Below are 9,568 nucleotides of genomic sequence, written 5' to 3'. Positions count from 1 at the left end.
GTCACATGACAGGCACTTCCAGGCCATGAAGTGGAATTGCCAGATCAAAGGAACGTGTGTCTTCTGCTCTAATAGTTAATGCCGAACTGTTTTCCAGTCTGGTGCATCTGCTCGCATGGCGGCCAGCAGTGCATGAAGGTCCCCCACCACCAGTCACCCCACACTCAGTGCTGTCAGCTTTTCCAGTCTTATCAGTTCTGATGAGTGCACAGCAGAGCCTCATTCTGGTTATAATTTGTATTTCTCCGATAAGTAATAAGTAGAGAACCTTTTTATAAATATGCTGGCCCAGTGGATACCACTTTTGTGGAGTGTCCATTAAAATCTCATACCCATTTTTTTTACTGAGCTGCTATAATTTTTTACTGTTTGCAGGATTTCTTTCAGATAGGAGCCTGTGCCTTTTCTTTTTTTTTAATCGGCTATGGTAGGCAGGATAATGTCCCCTCTCCCCTGCCAAAGACCCCCTGCTCTAATGCCCAGAACGTGTGTAAACCTTCCACGGCAAAACAGACAAAAGAGACGCTGCTGATGTGACTAAGGTGCCGACCTGAGAAGGGTTTATCCAGGGGGGCCCGGTCTAATCACACGAGTCCTGAAAAGTGGAGAGCCTTTTCTGACTGGTCAGAAGGAGACGTGACATAGGAAGGACAGAGAGATGAGTGTTGCTGGCTTTGAAGTTGGAGGAAGAGGCCACAGCCAAGACATGCCAGGTGGCCGCTAGAAGCTGGAAAAGGCACAGCACAGATTCTTCCTGGGGCCTCCAGAGGCTGCAGCCCCCCGACCCCTCGCTTCCAGCCCAAGGAGACCTCTGTTGGACTTCTGACCTACAGAGCTGTGAGATAAACATCTGTTGTTTTAAGCCACTACATTTGTGGTGATTCGTTGTGGCAGCAGCAGAAAACAAAATACATACATGTTGCAAAGTGATTGTGTCCCTCTGCGACTTTCCTTTTACTCTCTCAGAGTGTCCTTTGGTTGGCAGAAGTTCTCAACCTTGGTGCGGTCACACTCCTCCCTCCTTCCCTTTATTATGTCTCCCGGAGCAGGGGTTCGTGTCGTGCGAGGCGGGCCCCACCCGGGCTCCCGTGTGGACAGCCGTGACCCGCTTCCCCGCTTCCTCGGGGCCGGGGTTTGGTGTTTTAGCTCTTCGCGGGGGGCAGCTGGCCCAGAGCACAGACGCGGGACGGGAAGCAGACATTCCTACTTAACTTCTTCCCCTTTTCCTGAAACTTTTCTAGGCCCAAAGTGACATCGTTAAAGATGCATGAAGAGCTGTGCGTGAGTCATAAGGGGAGGGAGGCTTGGGGTGACGGAGGGGCCGCCCCATGTCAATTAGTGGAGGCGGTTGAAGGCTGAGTCCATGGGAACATCCCATAAGCCCTTTGGACACCTCTGACTTTGTCTGGGACGTGGGCACCCCAGCTCTTCTCAACTCACCAAATTCCTGAGCAACAGCTGCTGCACGACAGCTACGGAAATGCTCAAAACCACGGTGTTCAGGAAACACAAACTAAAACTGGGTGAGCTCGTCTGTCAGAAAGCAAGCATGTTTTAGAGCCATCGTGTCCCTCCTGGGGACGTTGTGGGGGACGGGGAGAGGACGGGCTTCCACATCACGGGTTCTATCGCGCTGCAAGGCAAGGGACGGCAGGGAGCGCAGGGTTAGCACGTTCCTTGGCTGGGGACAGGATGAAGAGCTGTGATGTCGCGGTGCTCTGTGCTCATGGAGCCCTCCCTGCCAGTATGCAGGGGCCCTCTTCGGGCCACCTCGTCCCACTAGAGCTAGGCGGGCCGGACCTTCATCTCAGACACCTTGTAGCTGTATTTGTAGCCATTCCCGGTCCTCCAGTTGACCCCATTGGCGTAGCTCTCATGGGAACCCCCCAGGTAGAGACCGTTCAGGTTTGACGAGTGACAATCAGTGTCCCACCAGGCCCCCTTGAATGGCACAGCACAGTTTGAAGACTGCTGGTCATTGTCCTGGTCTTTGGTGGTGAAGGATTGGTTGCTGTGGAGTGTCAGAGAATCCCCTGCTCAGAGAAAAGGTGGGTTTTGTGGATGCGCGACCAAGCCCTGCCATCTGGGGCCTCACCTGGTCCTGCTCCCCCTCTGATGGGCATCTTCCTGACTTTAGAGATGGACCAGCTGAGGTCCAGGGGGTAAACGACCTGCCCAGGCCTTGGGGGAAGAGGAAACAGAGGCACAGCTCCTGCCTTGGGTCCAGGTCTTCTGCCCACAGCCCACCATCCCCCTCCAGCCATCACCTCCCCTCTGGGCTTCTCCCTGCCCCCTGGTTGCCCTGGTGGTCCCTTAGGAGGTACAACATGGCCTTCATGCAGGGGCCCATCCTGATCTGTCTTGAGCCCTGGGCACGGCGCTCACTGCAGGCTCCTGCAGGTGAGCATGGTCACGACTGAGCCTCAGCTTTACCACCTGCAGAAAGCAGGTGACATTCCTGTCCTGCTTCCTTCCATGTGTAAAACAAGATTATAAACTCCGAGGCTCTCGTTGTCAGAGCTCCCCCAGGGAGACCCTCGCTCCGTGTGGCTCCAAGCACAGCACAGTTAAATAAGCTTCATGCCGCAGCCGTGCTCAGAGCCTTCAGTGAACAGCTGTGCGGTGGGGATTCCCCAAGCAGATGCTCTGTAGGACACGCCTCCCCAAATCACGTGGCCAGAGTCATTTCAGTTAAGAATGCCCCACAGGGCTCGAGTTCCGTAGAACACAGTTTGGGAAACAGGGCCCTAAAGCACCGTGAGAAATGACCACCCTCTTTCAGGGCTCAGCAGTGACCATGGTCACTTGTCTTAGGCCCCCCTCATAGACAGCTCACTGTGAGGCAGACACAGCCTTAGGAGCATTAACTGATGGCGTGCGGTGACTCCACGCTACATGGAGACGTGGGTCTACATTAGTGCCTGCATTTATAGATGAAGAAGCCAGGCTCAGAGAGGCACGGCCCTAGCCCAAGATCGCCCAGGGGAGACAGAGCCAAGTTCCCGTCGGAAGCCCAGGCCATGAGGCCCAGTCCAGACACTCACCTGCACTGCCCCCAACAAAGGCCCCCAGGACCAGCTTGTAATTCTCCGCCTCGGCCGCCATCCTGAGTGATGTGTACTTGGCAAACTGGCGGTTTCCCTCAAAGTCCATGAGGTCTACCCGGAGCTCACTAGTTCCTGCTGGAAAAGATTTTAAAATCCTTAAACATCCTTCTGCCACCAGGCATGAGAGGTAGGGTTGGGCACATTCTCAAGGGAATGTGTGAGAATGCCCTGCTGAGGTGAGGACTTCTGGGACGCGTCCCTGTTTCTAAATATCTTCCTGTGATTCCAAAAGCCAGGCCTGAAAGCCTGCACTTGGTGTTTATTTGATAGAGTGAAGCATTCCTTTATTTTGAAGGTGTAAATTCTCCTGCAAATGGAGAAGTTAGCCGCTAACACGGCAGCGTGAGAAGCTAGAGCTGTAGTTTCCTTGGCAAGAATTTGAGGCCCATGAGCGGATGCCTGCAAGGTGGCCCCGAGGTCGTGGATGGAGACAGAACACGTCACCAGTTTTGCAGTTTTCCTCAGGACCAGCCCTGATGCCAATAGCATGGACAGAGTGGGGGTGATACCCTCTCACTGTTGGGGTGTGGGCATGGATGCGGCACAGGTTAGAGCCAGAGGAGGCAAGGGAGGGTTTTGGTGGGAATGACGTGCCAGCCACAACACAGACCACCCAGCCCTGCTGTCTCCCTCCCGCTTCCTACTCTTGGCTTCTAAGATGTGAATGGCCTTGACAATGGGACAAGGCTCCACCCTAGTGCTCTAACATTCCCTGACCCTGACATGTCGGGAGACACAGCAGTGAGTGCGCATCTGAGGACGTCGCAGCCCTGCGCTGTGTGTGCTCAGAGCCCAACCGCCCCTGGGTCCAGAGAAGCAGGTCTCGTGTTCCAGATGGCCCAGGTCTAAGGGGCTGGGCAGTCCCGTGTCAGCCCTACCCTGGGCGGTCAGGGCGTGAATGTTATCGTTCCCCTGCCAGAACTCCCCCAGCTGACTGCCGAAGCCCTGCTTGTATGCGACCCAGTCCCGATAGAAGTCCACGGAGCTGTCCACCCTCCGCTGGAAAACCTGTGCAGCAGCGAGGGGACCGGGAGACGGGAGGTCCAGGCTGACGTCCTCAGCACGGGACCCCGGCCTCACGCGGGAGCAGGGATGTATAGTTCTCAGAGCGACAGGGGCAGGTGCCACGAGCACGGCCACGTGGTCTCCTCACACCCCCCATGTGGGGAAGGAGGAAATGGAGGCTCAGAGAGGGCAGGCGGCAACCCAAAGCCACACAGCAGAGAGTAGTGGGCTCCCTCTGAGCCTCGTGTCCGGCTGCAACTTTTACCTAGGGGGTCGTGTCCCCCATCATTTCTGAGCCTCCCCGTCCTCAGTGAAAGGAGGGGGCACCTGAGACGCAGAGCGGAGTAGAGAAGGCTCAGAGCGTGTGTTTTCTCGCCAGGTGAGCAACCTGCTCTCCAGGTTTCCCAGGCCGCCCACCTCAGCCCGAGGACCCCAGCCCAACACTCACGGTCCAGTCCCCACCGTCCATGTCCATGTCACACAACACAGTCAGGGGCCGGCAGTCGGGCAGGTAGATGGTGTGCCAGCGGCTCAGAAAGTGCCCCCAGGTGAGCAGCTCCTTGCAGGTCCGTGGTCCTGGCAAGGAAACCAGGCAGGGATGCCAGGCAGGGAGGCTGGGGCAGGGCAGGGGCAGTGGGAGGGGAGGGAGGGAGGGGAAGCAGGGACAGAGGGGTCTGCATGGACAGAGAGGACCCGGAGGCCTGGGACAGAGACACAGCCCTCAAGGGCCCCCCGCTGTGATGGCCAAGCCCAGGCCACCTGACCCCCCTCCCAGCACCGCCCCCAGTCTCTGGGCACCTGGCCTTTGGGGCACACTAATTTTCTTTGGAGCATACAACTATGAGTGTCTTTCCCTGGTACTTCTTAAGGCATCTGACAGGTGTCCAGGCGTGACCAGTCACCTGCAGCACATGACGGAGACTGCCCAGCTCCTCCTGTTGTGGGCAGAGGGAACAGGGATCATTTGGAAGTCCCAGCCCTCGTCTCCTTCAGCCCTAATTGCTCCATGAACACAGGACACAAGAGGGAAGGAAACAGACATGATCCAGTTCTGAGTACAGGTTTGGGACACGACACCCGGACTGTGGAGGCCAAACCTGGTTGGCCTGGCCCCGCCGGGTCTGGGTTCTCCGTGGATGGTGCTAAGCACCGCCAGTCAGACAGTGCTAACCAGCCGTGGCCCTGGGCCATGACACTGGCCTGCACGTCCCATTGAAGTGGAGAATGGACTCTTCCAAGTCCATCTCGGTCATTCTGCGCTCAACCCAAGTCTGCCTGAGAGTCCCCTTGCTTGCGGTGGAAGTGTCGGGTGGCATCTCAAACTTGGGTCTGTGCCCCAATCTTGGGATTTTTATTTGTAGACAGAATATGTGACTGTGCCCTAGACTTGTGTAAGTTTTGCTTTTTCTTAAGTTTACAATTTTTTAAATAAGTGAACATGAATTGGACACAAATTTAAATCAGTAAAACGTCCACACATGTGCACAGTACAGTGTTGCCACCGCGTGGGCGCTGCGGGCAGGTGCTGGGGCTCGAGCCCTCATGGACCCTGAGGACACACCGTGTCCGGACCTGACCCCTCCCCACCCGTGGCCTGGACGGGCAGGAACTGGGTCTGAGGCCCTCCTCAGGGGCCCGCCCGGGACAAAGCCGGCTGAGGCACCCGGCACCTCCGTTCAGGACAGCGGGACGGCTCACCTTTTTCTCCACGCGGTCCCCTTTCCCCTCGGTCTCCTGAGATGAGACAGGACAGTGAGATGCGGATGCAGAGAATGTCTGGTCTGCTGAGAGCACGGCCCGTCCGCCCTGCACACCCCTGAGGTGCGCTGCTTTGGGGACATTGCTGGACAGAACCCCGGGAACCCCATCCTCAGGTCCTGCTGGCTTACCCAGGTTTTAAAATGTCAGGGCCTCAATGGTGGGGAAGGGGACACGAGGCCGGGGATATGACAGGGACACCCCCTCCCTTCCTTATAGACAGACCCCAGATCCTGCTCAGCCCCTACTCACGCTTCATCACGTGCTTACCTTTGGGCCCGGGTGGTCCTGCCTTCCCAGGTGGTCCGGGGGGACCTCGTTCTCCTGCAAATTCCAAACACACGTCGTTGAGAAAAAGGCCACCTAAACAATTCTGCGTGAGAGTCTTGGCCCCAAGCAGTACAGCCCTGACCCCTCCTCTGTTCCCGCTCCAGTAACCCTCAGGACTGCTGGCCCGGATCCAGCGTGGTGGTGACCGCAGGTGGTGGTGACGGAGCCGCACAGGCGCAGGGGCTAGTGGTGGCCTGCACTCTGGGCTCGGGCCTCAGGGCAGGGCATCCATGGGCTCCTGTTTGCTCTTTGGGTACAATCTGGTTCCACCCTCTGTGGACCACAGGGCCTGGGTCCACGTGGTCTTCACAGAGCTGGACTGTCTAGTTAGGGCCGGGTTCTGGGACACGTCCTCAGAGAACCTCGTCCTGCCGGGTCCCTGCGCTGCGAGAGTGAGCTTCTCGTAGAGAGGATCTGCCTCTGCTTTGTGCCCGAGCCCCGGGACGCAGCAGAGGCTGCAGAGCAGTCACACCGCCCTCTGTGTGGTTCTGATCACAGGGGAGACCCAGGAGCCATGTGGTCTCCCGGGCCAGTGTTATCACCATCAGCAGGGGCTCAGGACACCCGGCTCCTGGGTTCCACCCACCAGGTAGGCCTGAGCCCAGAGTCAGGCCCTCCCCTCCCCCGATGCCATCCAGGAAAGGCAGCTCCCAGCCTCAGTGAAGGCAGCAGGGACATCCGCCAGCCTTCTCACTGTCCCCTGCCAGGCCGGAGCAGAGTGCGTGGGGCTGGTTCCTGCTTTGGGACAGATTAGCCACACCCACCGGTAGATACCAGGGGCCGCTCAGGTGACTTTGAGCCTGGACACCTTGTGCAATTCGTAGGGATGTCCAAGCTTGTCCTTTGTCCACTGGGGTGTCTCCACCAGGTGCTCTGCAAGTATCACCTTGAACACCTCCAGGCACGGGCAACTCACCGCCTTGTTGGACTTTTGTCACACATGTGCCTTACGCCAGGCTTGGGGGACCCAAAACCCGCCAAGGCAGGGCCTGCCGCTTGCGCTCATCTTTGTGGGAGAGGCGCCAGTGCGCAGAGCTCCACACGCAGAGCCCAGACTGCGGCTCAGGCTCAGGGATGCTGGCAGGGCCCTGAGGCAGACCCGGGTTCAAGTCCCAGCTCCACTTCTTACTGGTGTTGAATTCAGAACATTGCTGGCCCCTTTCGGCCTCAGTTTCCCTATCTGAGGTAAGCTGAGAGGAAAGTGGTCACCTCAGTGGTCAGGTGAGAATAGGGAGGTCCACAGAGTCTAGAAGCCTTGCCAATGCCAAGTAAAGCTGGCATCGGATCAAGGACAGGAAGCAGATTTCTATGACAGCACACCCACTGACAGCTCACGGGGGATGAACAGATGCGCTCCCTCCTCGGGCATCTTCAGAAGCCCCCCAGGACCCTGCGGGTCGGCTTCTGAGACTGGCTCTGAGCTGGGGCCACGACCGAAGGTCCCGATTAGGAACCGCAGTGGGGGCCTTGCCCAACCTGGCATCTAACTTCAGAAGAGCAAGGTGGCTGGTAGCTCAGGTGGTTAGAGCGCAGTGTTATAACACCAAAGTCAGGGTCCAGATCCCTGTACTGCCAGCCACCGAATAATAATAATAATATTAATTTTTTAAAATAAGAAAAAAAAAATTCAGAAGAGCAGGAGTCAGCCCCCCTCCCACCGTTTCTGACCACCCCGCCCCGCCCAGCACGTACCTCTCCCTCCGTTGGCGCCCGCCTCTCCCTTGGGCCCTGGGGCTCCGGGCAGCCCTGGGCAGCCTCGGAGAATAGTGAGCTTGTCGGAGCCCTCCAGACCCACCACCTTCACCTCTGCAGAGGAACACAGTGGCCAGTCAGTGCCCGGCCTGAGGGTCGGCCCGGCAGTGAGCTCCCCGCCTCTGATGGGGCCTTGGTCAGTCCTCACCCCTGGGCACGGTCAGGCCGGGAGGCGATGCAGGGCAGGGGCCTGGCCTTGGAGACCACCTGGCCCGAGAGGAATCCCCAGCTCCTCAGTGCTGCGTCCTCGGGCAAGTCACTTAACCCCTCTGAGCTTCTGTCTCCTGGGTTGCCAAATGGGGATAGGAATAGGTTTGTGGGGGAGGTTAAATTAGAGAAGGCAAATTTTTAAAATCTCAGTATGATTTGTGGTCATGAGACAGAGAATCATAAACCGCGGGTACTTTCAATAAATAATAGCAATAAATATTTACGGGAAACTTGGAGAATTTTGGTCAACATAACATTTTCACTCCCAGACCTTGGGAATGTGATCGTAGAACTACTCAGCTGGAAGGGGTCTCCTGGGTCCCCTGGAGAGGGGAAGTGTTTGACCCAAGGACACAGGGCAAGCTGGGACACAACTGGAATCCAACAGAGCTTGTCTGCTTCTTTGAAAACACATTTTTAATTTCACGATTACAAAACTAACAAGTCCTCTTAAATGACAACTTAGAATTTGTGGCATTAAATCTGCTGTCACCAGGACATTTGAACAGTTACCATTTTCTACTGTATTTCCTGCCTCTCCTCCAAGTCCTCTTTCCGCTAGAGCAGGCTGTAATTTACTATTTCCATTTCCTTTATAAATCCGTCATCAGCTCAGGGGAGGCTTGCCTGTTTAGGAGCAGCATTTCGCTGAGTCTGGACAGAGTCACTGGCTCCAGATTCAGTGTGGTAGACTCGTCTCCTCCACGTCGAGCCGTTGCCCACATCTACTGAATAGGACTCTCTGGGGTGAGGGCCGGACCTCTGCATTCTTAACAACGCCCCCTCCCCACCCACCGCTCCCAGTAAGGGCGGCAGCCACTGGCCTAGAGAATCTGACAGCACCTCTCCAGAAAGCCTGTAAGAAGGTAGAAAAAGTCCACGGTGTGCTCTTCCTTCTCGGTGGCACAGCCAAGATGTGCTGGGAGGGTCCACGGGGCAATGCACAGGCTTCAGATGCAGGCAGAGCCAGTATGAATCCCTTCTCCCTCCTTGACCTTGGGCAAGTCATTCAGTTTTCCTGGGCTTCCGTCTCCTTCAGGGAGTGTGAAGTCACCAACTGTCAGGGACCAGAGACCTCAGGTCCGTCTCACCTGGACAGGTGTCGGCGGTGTGGGCAGTCAGCTCCTGGAAGTACAGGAACAAGACAAGCAGGACAGGTGGCCCTCGGGCCACAGTGGTGCTGCTCAGCTCCATGCTCCTTGGTCTTGACTTTGAAGAGGCTCCCAGCTGTCACACGGAGGGCACACCAGCCCAACCCTTGGGCTGCAGTTTCTCAACCCCCTTGGGCGCTTCCACTTCCTGCAGGCTGTTCGGTTGCACCAACAGGAGCTACGAGGAAATCGTGAAGGGTATTTCCTTCCAGCAAGCTGCCCGCTCTGTTAGGCTCGCTCCCCAACAAGGACACT

The 9,568-nt window shown here is 56.9% G+C and overlaps 1 protein-coding gene across 2 annotated transcripts; it reads right to left on the bottom strand.

Moving 5' to 3' along the window:
- Positions 1-1,785: 1,785 nt before the first annotated feature.
- On the bottom strand, positions 1,786-9,356 carry LOC134365957 (ficolin-1-like). Of its 2 annotated transcripts, none has more exons than XM_063082343.1 (9): positions 9,254-9,356; positions 7,893-8,006; positions 6,141-6,194; positions 5,796-5,846; positions 5,015-5,041; positions 4,561-4,688; positions 3,986-4,115; positions 3,045-3,179; positions 1,786-2,033 (listed from the first exon to the last, which is right to left on the bottom strand). In XM_063082343.1, exons 1-9 carry the CDS (start codon positions 9,354-9,356, stop codon positions 1,786-1,788), a joined length of 990 nt encoding a protein of 329 aa, XP_062938413.1. The 2 variants fall into 2 exon arrangements, with proteins under 2 accessions (XP_062938413.1, XP_062938412.1); XM_063082342.1 differs by having other exon boundaries at positions 5,015-5,047; positions 5,811-5,846.
- Positions 9,357-9,568: the final 212 nt, after the last annotated feature.

Source organism: Cynocephalus volans, chromosome 17 (genome assembly GCF_027409185.1).
Source record: "Cynocephalus volans isolate mCynVol1 chromosome 17, mCynVol1.pri, whole genome shotgun sequence".
Classification (NCBI taxonomy): Eukaryota; Metazoa; Chordata; class Mammalia; order Dermoptera; family Cynocephalidae; genus Cynocephalus; species Cynocephalus volans.
Note: the sequence above shows the minus strand (reverse complement) of the source record. Positions and strands in the feature narration are given on the sequence as shown.